This window comes from Protomyctophum bolini (assembly GCF_963924005.1).
Source record: "Protomyctophum bolini genome assembly, chromosome: 9".
Taxonomy (NCBI): domain Eukaryota; kingdom Metazoa; phylum Chordata; class Actinopteri; order Myctophiformes; family Myctophidae; genus Protomyctophum; species Protomyctophum bolini.
In genome coordinates this window covers 590,352-605,351 of record NC_137870.1, presented here as the reverse complement: position 1 = coordinate 605,351, position 15,000 = coordinate 590,352, and the positions used below count along the sequence as shown (strand labels likewise).

General features: G+C 49.2%; 1 protein-coding gene across 1 annotated transcript in view; it reads left to right on the top strand.

Annotated features, from left to right (window-relative positions):
• The window catches only part of LOC308321236 (sodium-dependent serotonin transporter-like), a gene marked incomplete at its 3' end in the record, with an annotated part of 14,873 nt that extends 375 nt beyond the window's left edge, over positions 1 to 14,498 (top strand). The window contains exons 1-12 of the mRNA XM_080772076.1: positions 1 to 99; positions 438 to 667; positions 3,362 to 3,496; positions 6,287 to 6,509; positions 8,879 to 9,017; positions 9,495 to 9,629; positions 10,710 to 10,813; positions 11,471 to 11,598; positions 12,217 to 12,329; positions 13,367 to 13,498; positions 14,000 to 14,250; positions 14,408 to 14,498. The exon at positions 1 to 99 is cut by the window's left edge and continues 375 nt beyond it. Of these exons, the coding sequence (XP_080628202.1) occupies positions 1 to 99; positions 438 to 667; positions 3,362 to 3,496; positions 6,287 to 6,509; positions 8,879 to 9,017; positions 9,495 to 9,629; positions 10,710 to 10,813; positions 11,471 to 11,598; positions 12,217 to 12,329; positions 13,367 to 13,498; positions 14,000 to 14,250; positions 14,408 to 14,498 (1,780 nt within the window). The remainder of the gene's footprint in view (positions 100 to 437; positions 668 to 3,361; positions 3,497 to 6,286; positions 6,510 to 8,878; positions 9,018 to 9,494; positions 9,630 to 10,709; positions 10,814 to 11,470; positions 11,599 to 12,216; positions 12,330 to 13,366; positions 13,499 to 13,999; positions 14,251 to 14,407) is intronic.
• Positions 14,499 to 15,000: the final 502 nt, after the last annotated feature.

Sequence of the window (15,000 nt, the reverse complement as noted above, 5' to 3'; positions counted from 1 at the left end):
GAGAATGCTAAGGCAGGAGAACGGCACCGTGCTGAAGGGTAAAGGAGTCAACAGCGCCCCCGCTGGACAGCAGGTGTCCAACGGCCTCCCCGCCTCCAGGTTAGCAGCGCTTTCCTCTTTTTTCACTTTGTCTCTAAACCACACCCTCTCGTGTAATAACGTAACGTACGTATTGTATTGTATCGTATCGTATCGTCTGTTTCGTTGTGTAAATGTATTTATTATTTTCTTGTCTAGTTTTGTTCCATTTGTCGTCTTAATTGTCTGTGTGACTAAACTGAAAAAGCAATAAAAATCTTGAATCATAAAAAAATAAAATAATAATAATGTAATTTACATCCATCACATCCACCCCTCCCCCCACCCATCCCCCCCTCCACCCCTCCCCCCCCTTCCTCCTCCCTCCACCCCCTCCCCCCCCTCCACCCCTCCCCCAGCCCTCAGGACGGACCAGTGGGCGGCGGTGGTGGCTCGTCGCCGGCCTGCACCGGGTCCTCCGTGCCACCAGGGGGCTTCAGGACGCTGCAGGTGGTGCAGCAGACCAGCCTGGAGGTGCCCCGGGAGACCTGGAGCAAGAAGATGGACTTCCTGCTGTCTGTGATCGGCTACGCCGTGGACCTGGGAAACGTCTGGCGCTTCCCCTACATCTGCTACCAGAATGGAGGAGGTGAGGCTGCTGCCCCCTGGTGGTGGGTTAGGGTACTGTGCTGCCACCTGGTGGTGGGCTGGGGTACTGTGTTACGTCCTAGTGGTGGGCAGGGGTACTGTGCTGCCCCCTGGTGGTGGGCTTGGGTACTGTGCTGCCCCCTGGTGTTGGGCTGGGGTACTGTGTTACATCTGGTGGTGGGCTGGAGTACGGTGTTACATCTGGTGGTGGGCAGGGGTACTGTGCTGCCCCCTGGTGGTGGGCTGGGGTACTGTGTTACATCTGGTGGTGGGCTGGAGTACGGTGTTACATCTGGTGGTGGGCTGGGGTACTGTGTTACACCTGGTGGTGGGCTGGGGTACTGTGTTACGTCCTAGTGGTGGGCAGGGGTACTGTGCTGCCCCCTGGTGGTGGGCTGGGGTACTGTGCTGCCCCCTGGTGGTGGGCTGGGGTACTGTGTTACATCTGGTGGTGGGCTGGAGTACGGTGTTACATCTGGTGGTGGGCAGGGGTACTGTGCTGCCCCCTGGTGGTGGGCCGGAGTATTGTGCTGCCCCCTGGTGGTTGGCAGGGGTACTGTGTTACATCCTAGTGGTGGGCAGGGGTACTGTGCTGCCCCCTGGTGGTGGGCTGGGGTACTGTGTTACATCTGGTGGTGGGCTGGAGTACGGTGTTACATCTGGTGGTGGGCAGGGGTACTGTGCTGCCCCCTGGTGGTGGGCCGGAGTATTGTGCTGCCCCCTGGTGGTGGGCAGGGGTACTGTGTTACATCCTAGTGGTGGGCTGGGGTACTGTGCTGCCCCCTGGTGGTGGGCTGGGGTACTGTGCTGCCCCCTGGTGGTGGGCAGGGGTACTGTGCTGCCCCCTGGTGGTGGGCTGGGGTACTGTGCTGCCCCCTGGTGGTGGGCTGGGGTACTGTGTTACATCTGGTGGTGGGCTGGAGTACGGTGTTACATCTGGTGGTGGGCAGGGGTACTGTGCTGCCCCCTGGTGGTGGGCTGGAGTACGGTGTTACATCTGGTGGTGGGCAGGGGTACTGTGCTGCCCCCTGGTGGTGGGCCGGAGTATTGTGCTGCCCCCTGGTGGTGGGCAGGGGTACTGTGTTACATCCTAGTGGTGGGCTGGGGTACTGTGCTGCCCCCTGGTGGTGGGCTGGGGTACTGTGTTACATCCTAGTGGTGGGCTGGGGTACTGTGCTGCCCCCTGGTGGTGGGCTGGGGTACGGTGTTACAGACCTTTATCTATAGTTTAATTCAGCATTCAGACCCATTTTGAGTCTTATCAGATTATATACGAGTAAGACGCGCAAACGCGGGAAGCGAACGCAGATCGTAAATTGCAACAACAATTCACCATGACTCAGCCATAACCATATAAGGAGTCCCCAAAGCAGGTATACGTCCAAATATGGAGTGTGTTGCATCAATCACAAACAAATCACTCAGCTCCATATATGGGCACAAAGGTGGGACACACATACACACACACACAGACGGACATGATCTGCTAGGTCTCATAGTAAGTGCTCACTGCATTCGCAATCACATCATGATGTCATCACACAGTCTGATGGTGTCATCACAGAGTCTGATGACATCATATCCAATGTGATTCAAACACATCTTTTAGTATCTTTAACACACCACGCTTTGAACTTTGACCTCTGAGGACGCACGCGCACGCACGTACGCACGCACGTACGTACGCACACACACACACACACACACGCAGCTTTGATCTGTACGTGTGTCTTAACATGCAACAAAGGCGTGTGTTTGCACAGGCTCTGTCTGTGGTATCTCTCCACACACACACACACACACGCACACACACACACGCGCGCGCACACACACACACACACACACACACGCGCGCACACGCCTCACCTTAGCGGCAGCGCAGCCCGTACGTTGCACCTTTTTTGAATTTGCAATAATACAATCTTTGCAATTTCCTGTGTGTGTGTGTGTGTGTGTGTGTGTGTGTGTGTGTGTGTGTGTGTGTGTGTGTGTGTGTGTGTGTGTGTGTGTGTGTGTGTGTGTGTGTGTGTGTGTGTGTGTGTGTGTGTGTGTCTGTGTGTGTGTGTGTCTGTGTGTGTGAGCGTGCGCAGAGCGACTCGTTCTCCTCGCTTAATAACCTGTCTCTGTCCAGCAGATCAATCAGCCCTTATCTCTGTGCACGCACACACACACGCACGCACATGCACCCGTGCACACGCACACACACACACACACACACACGCACGCACATGCACCCGTGCACACGCACGCACACGCGAAAAAATTAAAGCAATCAAACAACTAACTCATTTTGACCAGGTTTCTACTACAGTAAATGTCTTCTAAATCATCACCATTTTATATTTCTTGTCAAAATTGTCGAAAATGTATTTGGCCGCCGACCCCCATCTGGAAATACGCCCTGCCTGCTGATGGCGCTGTTTCTCATTACGTAATCCGCCCTCCAGGTGCGTTCCTGCTGCCCTGCCTGCTGATGGCGCTGTTTCTCATTATGTAATCTGCCCTCCAGGTGCGTTCCTGCTGCCCTACCTGCTGATGGCGCTGTTTCTCATTATGTAATCTGCCCTCCAGGTGCGTTCCTGCTGCCCTGCCTGCTGATGGCGCTGTTTCTCATTATGTAATCTGCCCTCCAGGTGCGTTCCTGCTGCCCTACCTGCTGATGGCGCTGTTTCTCATTATGTAATCTGCCCTCCAGGTGCGTTCCTGCTGCCCTACCTGCTGATGGCGCTGTTTGGAGGCGTCCCTCTCTTCTACATGGAGCTGGCTCTGGGCCAGTTCCATCGCAGCGGTTGCATCTCCATCTGGAAGCACATCTGTCCTCTGTTTAAAGGTAGGAAGCACATCTGTCCTCTGTTTAAAGGTAGGAAGCACATCTGTCCTCTGTTTAAAGGTAGGAAGCACATCTGTCCTCTGTTTAAAGGTAGGAAGCACATCTGTCCTCTGTTTAAAGGTAGGAAGCACATCTGTCCTCTGTTTAAAGGTAGGAAGCACATCTGTCCTCTGTTTAAAGGTAGGAAGCACATCTGTCCTCTGTTTAAAGGTAGGAAGCACATCTGTCCTCTGTTTAAAGGTAGGAAGCACATCTGTCCTCTGTTTAAAGGTAGGAAGCACATCTGTCCTTCATAGGAAACACATCTGTCCTTCATAGAAAACACATCTGTCCTTCATAGGAAACACATCTGTCCTCTGTTTAAAGGTAGGAAGCACATCTGTCCTTCATAGGAAACACATCTGTCCTTCATAGGAAACACATCTGTCCTTCATAGGAAACACATCTGTCCTTCATAGTCCTCTGTTTTGTAAACCAAGCTGTGTCTAAACATCGTGTTTGGTTAGGGTTAGAATTTACAATTACAAACATAGCCATTTATCAGACACTCTTAATCCATAGAGATTTACAGTAAGCAGAACAACACATGGTGATACATTACATACATAGAGATAGTCATCTAGGACCATGACTAAGAACAGTGGAATATCTATATAATGAAACTATGATTATACATATTATATATATAGAGTGTTATGTCTACATAAAATGCTATAAGTTACATACGTTGAGACTTTGCATACGCCTGTAAGGTCGTTGAGGCTAGGGGAGGGGCTACGGGCTAAGATGGAGTCTGAAGAGGTGGGTTTTCAGACTACGGTGGAAGATTGGGAGTGAGTCTGTAGTTCTGACTGCAATGGGAAGTTCATTCCATATAGTTTAGATTGGGAGTGAGTCTGTAGTTCTGACTGCAATGGGAAGTTCATTCCATAGTTTAGATTGGGAGTGAGTCTGTAGTTCTGACTGTAATGGGAAGTTCATTCCATAGTTTAGATTGGGAGTGAGTCTGTAGTTCTGACTGCAATGGGAAGTTCATTCCATAGTTTAGATTGGGAGTGAGTCTGTAGTTCTGACTGCAATGGGAAGTTCATTCCATAGTTTAGATTGGGAGTGAGTCTGTAGTTCTAGAGTCTGTAGGGACGTGTGGAGCGTTGTCCAGGGTGTTTTAGGGAAGGGAGAAGAGTCTGGGACGTGTGGAGCGTTGTCCAGGGTGTTTTAGAGAAGGGAGAAGAGTCTGGGACGTGTGGAGCGTTGTCCAGGGTGTTTTAGAGAAGGGAGAAGAGTCTGTGACGTGTGGAGCGTTGTCCAGGGTGTTTTAGGGAAGGGAGAAGAGTCTGGGACGTGTGGAGCGTTGTCCAGGGTGTTTTAGAGAAGGGAGAAGAGTCTGGGACGTGTGGAGCGTTGTCCAGGGTGTTTTAGAGAAGGGAGAAGAGTCTGGGACGTGTGGAGCGTTGTCCAGGGTGTTTTAGAGAAGGGGGAGAAGAGTCTGGGACGTGTGGAGCGTTGTCCAGGGTGTTTTAGAGAAGGGAGAAGAGTCTGGGACGTGTGGAGCGTTGTCCAGGGTGTTTTAGAGAAGGGAGAAGAGTCTGGGACGTGTGGAGCGTTGTCCAGGGTGTTTTAGAGAAGGGAGAAGAGTCTGGGACGTGTGGAGCGTTGTCCAGGGTGTTTTAGAGAAGGGAGAAGAGTCTGGGACGTGTGGAGCGTTGTCCAGGGTGTTTTAGAGAAGGGAGAAGAGTCTGGGACGTGTGGAGCGTTGTCCAGGGTGTTTTAGAGAAGGGAGAAGAGTCTGGGACGTGTGGAGCGTTGTCCAGGGTCTTTATCGAATGAACTTCCAGCTTCCCTGTGTTGGCTGATCTGGGCGCCCGGGAGGGTTTGTAGAGTTCAATGCTTCAGCATGATTATTATTATGATTATGATTATGATATCAATGTCCAAAAAGAGAAGGAGAGATGATGAGTGACAGCTGGCGTGACCTGTGATCTCTGAGTGCTTTCTTGTGAAGGTGTGTGTGTGTGTGTGTGTGTGTGTGTGCACGCGTCTCCTCTCTGTTATGTAAATCGTCACATTTCCACATCTCTCCAAATGCCAGCCTGCTCAGAAATGTGACGGTGTGTGTAAATGTAAATATGTAAATATCGTTTGCGCTGAAATGTCAGCCACTTAAAACCCGAAAGAACAACTTGAATCAGCCTCGAGAAAAAATAATACAAATAAACAAAACACACCCACTGGTCTCTGGAGAGAGAGAGAGAGAGGGAGAGAGAGAGGGACGCACTGCACGCACGCACGCACTGCACACACACACACACACACACACACACACACACACACACACACACACACACACACACACACATATTTAAACACACATAGATATTAAAAAAATAGAGGCCTCATTGGCCGCTGCAGTTGGTTGGAGCGTCCTCATTGGCTGCTGCAGTTGGTTGGAGCGTCCTCATTGGCTGCTATACAGTTGGAGTTTAGCCCCTCCCCCTGAGCACATTACGCTGCAGAGCCAGGCAGGACGTCTAGGCTCATCGCGAACGCAATGAGCCATTTACTGTCTGTCTGTGACACCACCCGCCCGCCACTAGAGGGCACAGCTGCATCACACACAAATAAACACACACACTTTTTTACGATGACGTAAATTGTACCCTCGTTGTACCCTCGTTGTACCCTCATCACAACTCTGTGTGTGTCTATGACTCTCGTCCAGGCATCGGCTTCGCCATCTGCGTCATCTCACCTCTCTCTCTCTCTCTGTGTGTCTCTATGTCTCTCGTCCAGGCATCGGCTTCGCCATCTGCGTGATCTCCCTGTACATCGCGTTCTACTACAACACCATCATGGCGTGGGCGCTGTACTACCTCCTGTCCTCGTTCTCCCCCGCGCTGCCCTGGGCGTCCTGCGACAACGCCTGGAACACGCCCACCTGCCAGCGCTACCTGCTGACGGACGCCAACGTCACCTGGAGCAACGACAGCACCTCCCCCGCAGAGGAGTTCTACATGTGAGTACCGTAAATGCTACTGTACACATACTGTAACGACAGCACCTCCCCCGCCCAGGAGTTCTACACGTGAGTTCTGTAACGGCGGTCCCTTCTGGGACACAAGCTCAAAAGGACAATTCATAATAATGATAAGCTCAGTCTCCCATAGCCGGTGGGGACGGAGGCTCAGTCTCCACACTCACCGGGACAATGCTAAAAGGGAAATAGACGGCTGCTGCTGTCATAGTATACGGTTGTCTACGAACATAAGCGTGCATATAGCACCAGTGTGGTACGCCATTAGCCTAGCTATACGTTTATAAACGTAGATTATAGCAGCGAAAACATTCAAGCACAGCTTTGTTTTGTTGATGTTTTACGTCGTTATTAGACCCCAGGAAATTACAACCTAAAGCATGAACCTTTACTTGGTTCGCACGCACGTTTGTCTTGTCTGCACAATGTCTCTCAGCTGTCCGTCCATCCATGTGACTCCGGGGGTCCTCGACATGAGAAGGTCTGAGCACTACCTCCAGCTGTAGGATGGGCCTCCTCCGTTCTTCTGAACCCATTCTGACCCTGAGATCAGATTCTAAAAAGGTCTTCTACATCCTGACAGTTTTCCATTCTGACCTGAGATCAGATTAAAAAAATGTCTTCTATGTCAGTCGCTCTTCGATTTTTCTAAAATAGCAGACCTACAAGCTCGTAGCGCGCCACTCGGTGGCGCGCTATGAGCTTGTAGATCTGCTATTTTTCAATAGCTAAAGCATAACGTGATGCTAACACCAAAATGGGTTAATGGGTTTAACAGCCATGTTTTTCTCCGGTGTCGGAGTCCCTCTGGCTCGGCCTTATCAGCACTGGGTCCATCTGTCATAGGAGGAGAGACAGAGTCAGGGCTTTGTTCCGATAATTTATTGGACTATGAGAGATTCCTTGAAGTTCACGAACCTGACTGACTGGCTGACTAACTGGCTGGCTGGCCGGCTGGCTGCGTGCGTGCGTGCGTGCGTGCGTTCCAGTGTGTCCGTGCGTCTCTCTGTGATGTCATGGTGTGCTCACGAGTTCAGTCGGAGGTTGTGTCGACTAGAATGTAAATGATTAACTTTCATTTCCACTTCTTAACTCTTTCTCTGCTGCTGCAGCTGTTAGCATTATACATGTAGTTAACTTGTGCCAACGCCCGCGTCCACTTCGACGTGATCAGCAACCGTTGGCTATCATTGGCGTTACACACAGAGTGTCTTAACCGGCCACGCATGTGTCTTAACCGGCCACGCATGTGGCATGCATTTCCGATCCTGGTTTCGTCTGGGTGCATGCGTTTGTTCAGAGGTACTAACAGTTAGACAGCCATAAATTACTCCGACACCCTGTATGTAGAGGCATTTGAAAATCCCCAATTTTTAGGTTAGCTGTTAACTGTAGATGTCCTCCAGGTCCACCTGTCTCCAGGTCTATCTAGATGTCCTCCAGGTCCACCTGTCTCCAGGTCTATCTAGATGTCCTCCAGGTCCACCTGTCTCCAGGTCTATCTAGATGTCCTCCAGGTCCACCTGTCTCCAGGTCTATCTAGATGTCCTCCAGGTCCACCTGTCTCCAGGTCTATCTAGATGTCCTCCAGGTCCACCTGTCTCCAGGTCTATCTAGATGTCCTCCAGGTCCACCTGTCTCCAGGTCTATCTAGATGTCCTCCAGGTCCACCTGTCTCCAGGTCTATCTAGATGTCCTCCAGGTCCACCTGTCTCCAGGTCTATCTAGATGTCCTCCAGGTCCACCTGTCTCCAGGTCTATCTAGATGTCCTCCAGGTCCACCTGTCTCCAGGTCTATCTAGATGTCCTCCAGGTCCACCTGTCTCCAGGTCTATCTAGATGTCCTCCAGGTCCACCTGTCTCCAGGTCTATCTAGATGTCCTCCAGGTCCACCTGTCTCCAGGTCTATCTAGATGTCCTCCAGGTCCACCTGTCTCCAGGTCTATCTAGATGTCCTCCAGGTCCACCTGTCTCCAGGTCTAACTGTAGTCCTCCTCCCTCCAGGCGTCATGTCCTCCAGGTCCACCTGTCTCCAGGTCTATCTAGATGTCCTCCAGGTCCACCTGTCTCCAGGTCTATCTAGATGTCCTCCAGGTCCACCTGTCTCCAGGTCTATCTAGATGTCCTCCAGGTCCACCTGTCTCCAGGTCTAACTGTAGTCCTCCTCCCTCCAGGCGTCATGTCCTCCAGGTCCACCTGTCTCCAGGTCTAACTGTAGTCCTCCTCCCTCCAGGCGTCATGTCCTCCAGGTCCACCTGTCTCCAGGTCTAACTGTAGTCCTCCTCCCTCCAGGCGTCATGTCCTCCAGGTCCACCTGTCTCCAGGTCTAACTGTAGTCCTCCTCCCTCCAGGCGTCATGTCCTCCAGGTCCACCTGTCTCCAGGTCTCCACCAGCTGGGTTCGGTCAGCTGGCAGCTGTCTCTCTGTCTGCTCTTCATCTTCTTCATCGTCTACTTCAGCATCTGGAAGGGAGTGAAGACCTCTGGGAAGGTGAGGCTGCTGTTGGCCTGTTGGGGGCGCTGTGGGGCCCCCCTGCGTGTTGCTGTGACTGTGAGACGGAACGCACCAGGTTTATTTTATCATTAAAACGTGTGCATATATATTTATTTCCAGGCAGTGTGGGGGACCGCTACCTGGTCCTGTACAGACAGTATATATTTATGTATATATTTATGTATATATTTATATATATTTCCAGGTAGTGTGGGTGACCGCTACCTTCCCCTACCTGGTCCTGTACATACAGTATATATTTATGTATATATTTATGTATATTTATGTATATATTTCCAGGTAGTGTGGGTGACCGCTACCTTCCCCTACCTGGTCCTGTACATACAGTATATATTTATGTATATTTCCAGGTAGTGTGGGTGACCACTACCTTCCCATACATACAGTATATATGTATATATGTATGTATATATTTATGTATATATTTATGTATATATTTATATATATTTCCAGGTAGTGTGGGTGACCGCTACCTTCCCATACCTGGTGCTGCTGGTGTTGTTGGTCCGCGGAGCCACTCTGCCCGGAGCCTGGAGGGGCGTGGTCTTCTATCTCAAACCTGATTGGGAGAAACTCCTCAGCACCACAGTGAGTCGGCCAATAGCGTCATTGAACTGAATGGGAGGGGCTTTGCGTTGCCCACTCTAGGTGACGTAGTATAATAACTCTGAACGCGACGTACGCCTGTATATAGGCGATGATTTAGCGAGGCGCGCTAGCGAGCTACCGTCTGTCAGAATGCGGGGAGGAAAATGACGTTTTGAGCTTTGGACATACAATATGTCCACGCTATAGAGCGTCGCAGTCCCTCCCCCTTTCAGAACGACGAGTGGCCCAGGAAATTAATCCCAATGCATTTTTCCCATAGGCATTTCAAAACGTATTTATTTGAGTTCCACAATTTTTGTATTTTTCCAGTTTTTCATGTGTCTTATGAGGTGACAGTACTTCATTAGACACCCTGGAGTCGTTTTTATGTGCAATGGTGTATTAACTTTGTATTTAGGGTTTCTTCCTGGAGGCTGAACCCTTGACAGTCAAACGGGCCAATGAAATAAACAGTAATATAGTGACACCACACTATCAGCCCCTCCACTAACCCCTCCCCCTTTATCATACAACTACAGCTGTGGGTGCGGCTTCAGTTCAGGTGGATCACCACCCATCACCACCCACCAGGCAAACCAGGCATACTTAATGAACTGGTGGGCGTGTCCACATAAAAGCATGATTTTAACAAATACTGTACACTTTTTGGAAAAAGTTCTTCCCCCTTATATTGTAATAATACCTAATGATCATGTTTTAGGGTGGAAAAAAATGGTGGCACTCCATCTTTAAAGACCTTTTAAGCGTCGTACGAAGCCAACTCTTGCCGTGACAAATGATGACAACACACACAATTTCTCGGGCCAAACAAATAATTAGAAAGTAGAAAAAAACACTTTTTTTGTTGTTTTTCTTCTGTTTGGTCCAAAATATTGTGTGTGTTGAAATGCCTATGGGAAAAATGCATTGTGATTCATTTCCTGGGTCACTCGTCGTTCTGAAAGGGGGAGGGACTGCGACGCTCTATACAGCTGTGACATCATCTCTCTCTCTCTCTCTCTCTCTCTCTCTCTCTCTCTCTCTCTCTCTCTCTCTCTCTCTCTCTCTCTCTCTCTCTAGGTGTGGATCGATGCTGCCGCCCAGATCTTCTTCTCTCTCGGTCCAGGGTTCGGAGTCCTGCTGGCCTACGCCAGTTACAACCCCTTCCACAACAACTGTTACAAGTGAGTTTACTAGAGTTACAAGCCCTTCCACAACAACTGTTATAAGTGAGTTTACTAGAGTTACAAGCCCTTCCACAACAACTGTTATAAGTGAGTTTACTAGAGTTACAAGCCCTTCCACAACAACTGTTATAAGTGAGTTGATAGAGTTACAAGCCCTTCCACAACAACTGTTATAAGTGAGTTTACTAGAGTTACAAGCCCTTCCACAACAACTGTTTTAAGTGAACTCTCCGAGTGACGTGAACGGAGGTCTCCGTCCTATCAAATAATCCCGCTCGTCGCTCGGGACAGGAACGGAGATTAATCACAGGACGGAACGTTAATGATGTCATAACCGAACGCATCGCTCCACAAGCTGGGAGAGCCTGTTGGGCAACATTCGATGTTGCTAGCACCCCTGGAGGTTCGGGTTGCTAACAACTATTATGAGTTAGTTTATGAAGACTATTACGACCTCTGTTATAAGTGAGTTACTCCACGTGACTCAAGTGTTCTCCTGTGTGTCCTCATCCAGATGTTATTAATGTGTCTGTGTGTCCTCATCCAGATGTTATTAATGTGTCTGTGTGTGTGTCCTCATCCAGATGTTATTAATGTGTCTGTGTGTCCTCATCCAGATGTTATTAATGTGTGTGTGTCTCTTCGTCCCTCCAGGGACGCGTTGATCACCAGCTCAGTAAACTGTATGACCAGCTTCCTGTCCGGGTTCGTGATCTTCACGGTTCTCGGCTACATGGCGGAGATGAGGCAGCAGAGTGTCGGCACCGTGGCCAAAGACGCCGGTAACGTTTTCTGACCTGAGGTCAGATTCATACGAGGTTTCCACTGCAGGACACACACACTGGTCCGATTAACCCTGTTAATACTGTAATAATACAGTATTAATACTGTAATAATACTGTAATAATACTGTATCAATACGGTATTCCAGGTCCCAGTCTGCTGTTCATCATCTATAATAATAATAATAATAATAATACTGTATTAATACTGTAATAATACTGTATTAATACTGTTTTAATACTGTAATAATACTGTATTAATACCGTATTAATACCGTATTCCAGGTCCCAGTCTGCTGTTCATCATCTATAATAATAATAATAATAATAATACTGTAATAATACTGTATTAATACTGTAATAATACCGTATTCCAGGTCCCAGTCTGCTGTTCATCATCTATAATAATACTGTATTAATACTGTATTAATACTGTATTCCAGGTCCCAGTCTGCTGTTCATCACCTATAATAATAATAATAACACTGTAATAATACTGTAATAATACTGTATTAATATCGTATTCCAGGTCCCATTCTGCTGTTCATCACCTATAATAATAATAATAACAACACTGTAATAATACTGTAATAATACTGTATTAATACCGTATTCCAGGTCCCAGTCTGCTGTTCATCATCTACGCCGAGGCCATCTCCAACATGCCTGCTGCAACGTTCTTCTCCATCATCTTCTTCCTCATGATCATCATGCTGGGACTGGACAGCACGGTGAGGAGGAGGAGGGGGGAGGAGGGGGGAGAGGAGGGGGGGGGGGGGAGGGGGGGGGGAGGGGAGGGGGGGAATTAAAATACTTCAGTGCATTGTGTCTACACATGTTGCGACCACAGGTCGCAACATGTGTAGACACAATGCAAGGAATAAATGCATTCGCCATGTATCCGAAGGAAGTCTGATCCAATCATTTTTAGATTTCTCCAGTTTAATCCTGAGTTTAAGTTTTCTAGTGTTCAAGATCTGATTTTAGGCATGTTTAAGCCTCCAGGAAAATCCGTGTTGAGGTTCTTAATCCACTGTTTTTCATTAAAACGTCTTTGTCCTAAAACTGTCCAGTTGGGTTGTGTTGAAGTCCAGCGCATTTTAGAGCTTCAATGCCGTGAGCCATGAAATGTTGCACCAATCTTGTGGTTGTCTTTTTGGCATTGTTAATATTGTATCTGTGTCGTCCCAGCCTAGTACCTATTGTTTTACCTGTCTCTCCAACATATTGTAAACCACATTTTTCACATGTGATTAAGTAAATGCAGTTGCTGGTTCTGGCTGTTATTTGTTGTTTAATCTCTAAGTCGCGTTTTGTGGTTCTATTTTTTACTAATTGTTTGGGTTTGAAGTATTCTGGTCCCTGGCGTGCTGGTGTGTTGATTTATTTTAGCTTGCTGTGTACTAGATAATCTTTAAGGTTTTTCTTTTTTCTGTAGGGGGGGGAGGAGGGGAGGAGGGGGGGGGGTACCTCATGCAGGGACTGGACAGCACGGTGAGAGGGGGGGGAGGAGGGATTATTTTGGGGGGTCCCCTGCGGGGGGGGGGGGGGGGTCCTCTGCAGTTTTAAACCTATCAGTGGCCTTTTCACTGTTTTGCAGCCCGAAAAGATTTGGAACCACCGGTCGATCTCTCCAGGGGTTCTCAACGCTTTTTGGCCGTTGGGAACCGTGTGGCGATGATGTCATGTCTCTATGCTGATGATGTCATGTCTCTATGCTGATGATGTCATGATGATGTCATGATGATGATGTCATCTCTCCCTACAGTTTGCCGGGCTGGAGGGCGTGATCACGGCCCTGCTGGATGAGTTCCCTCACCTGCTGGCCAAGAGGAGGGAGTGGCTCGTGCTCGGCCTGGTGTGTGTGTGTTACCTGGGAGCGCTGTCCACGCTGACATACGTGAGTCTGTGTGTGTGTGTGTGTGTGTGTGTGTGGTGTGTGTGTGGTGTGTCTGTCACTTTGACCAGTAGGCTCCGCCCTCAGCTTTACCGCCATTTTGAGCAGTGAACAAAAAAAATGCTTAAAACTGACTTTCTGCCGGGATTTTTGAGCAATTTTGAGCACGAAATGTCCTACAACTCAATCTATGGACCTTTATCTGAGATACCAGTTGTCTGTCTGTCTGTCTGTCTGTCTGTCTGTCTGTTCAACAGCCTAAAGGGCTTTTTTGCTTGGTCCCGCCTATATATATATAATGGTTTGTACCCTAAGGTATTGTAGGGTAAGGCTGCATTTAAATCCGTTTGAATTGATTTTAACATCATACCTGCTGGTAAATACTGTGAGCTGATGGTTGGTGTCAGCGCTCGGCTGATAGCGACAATGACTGACTTACTTTTGAAATCTGTGTGTGCGTGTGTGTGCGTGTGTGTGTGTGTGTGTGTGTTCCTGCGTGGTCAGGGAGGTGCGTTCGTGGTAAAGCTCTTCGAGGAGTACGCTACGGGTCCCGCCGTCATCACTGTTGTCCTGCTGGAGGTCATCGCTGTGTCCTGGTTCTACGGTAAGGTCATCACTGTGTCCTGGTTCTACGGTAAGGTCATCACTGTGTCCTGTTCTACGGTAAGGTCATCACTGTTGTCCTGGTTCTACGGTAAGGTCATCACTGTGTCCTGGTTCTACGGTAAGGTCATCACTGTTGTCCTGGTTCTACGGTAAGGTCATCACTGTGTCCTGGTTCTACGGTAAGGTCATCACTGTTGTCCTGGTTCTACGGTAAGGTCATCACTGTTGTCCTGGTTCTACGGTAAGGTCATCACTGTGTCCTGGTTCTACGGTAAGGTCATCACTGTGTCCTGGTTCTACGGTAAGGTCATCACTGTTGTCCTGGTTCTACGGTAAGGTCATCACTGTGTCCTGGTTCTACGGTAAGGTCATCACTGTTGTCCTGGTTCTACGGTAAGGTCATCACTGTGTCCTGGTTCTACGGTAAGGACACTGAGGGGGAGGGGGGGCATGTGAGTCAGATGTGAGTGTAGAGCAGGGTTCAGTACAGTACAGTACAGTACATGTGAGTGTAGAGCAGGGTTCAGTACAGTACAGTACAGTACAGTAGAGCAGGGCTCTTCAACTAGAAAAGCTGAAGGTCCACTGATCATTTTGACAAAGACTAAGGTCCGGTCCCATGAGCAGCAGCCAGCGGAGAGCGGGTCTCTATGACAGTGACCTCATAGTGACCTCATAGTGACCTCATAAGGAGGTTGTTAGAAACGCATCAGATCTCATCCATCACAGTGACAGCTGTTCATGACCTGCAGTTCCTCACGCTTCCTCCGGGGGTGGGGGGGGGGGGGACTTCTACCCTGATAAGTGTTTCCTGGAAACCATACGCAAACATGCACACGCACGCACGCACGCGCGCACGCTCTCTCTCTCTCTCTCTCTCTCTCTCTCTCTCTCTCTCT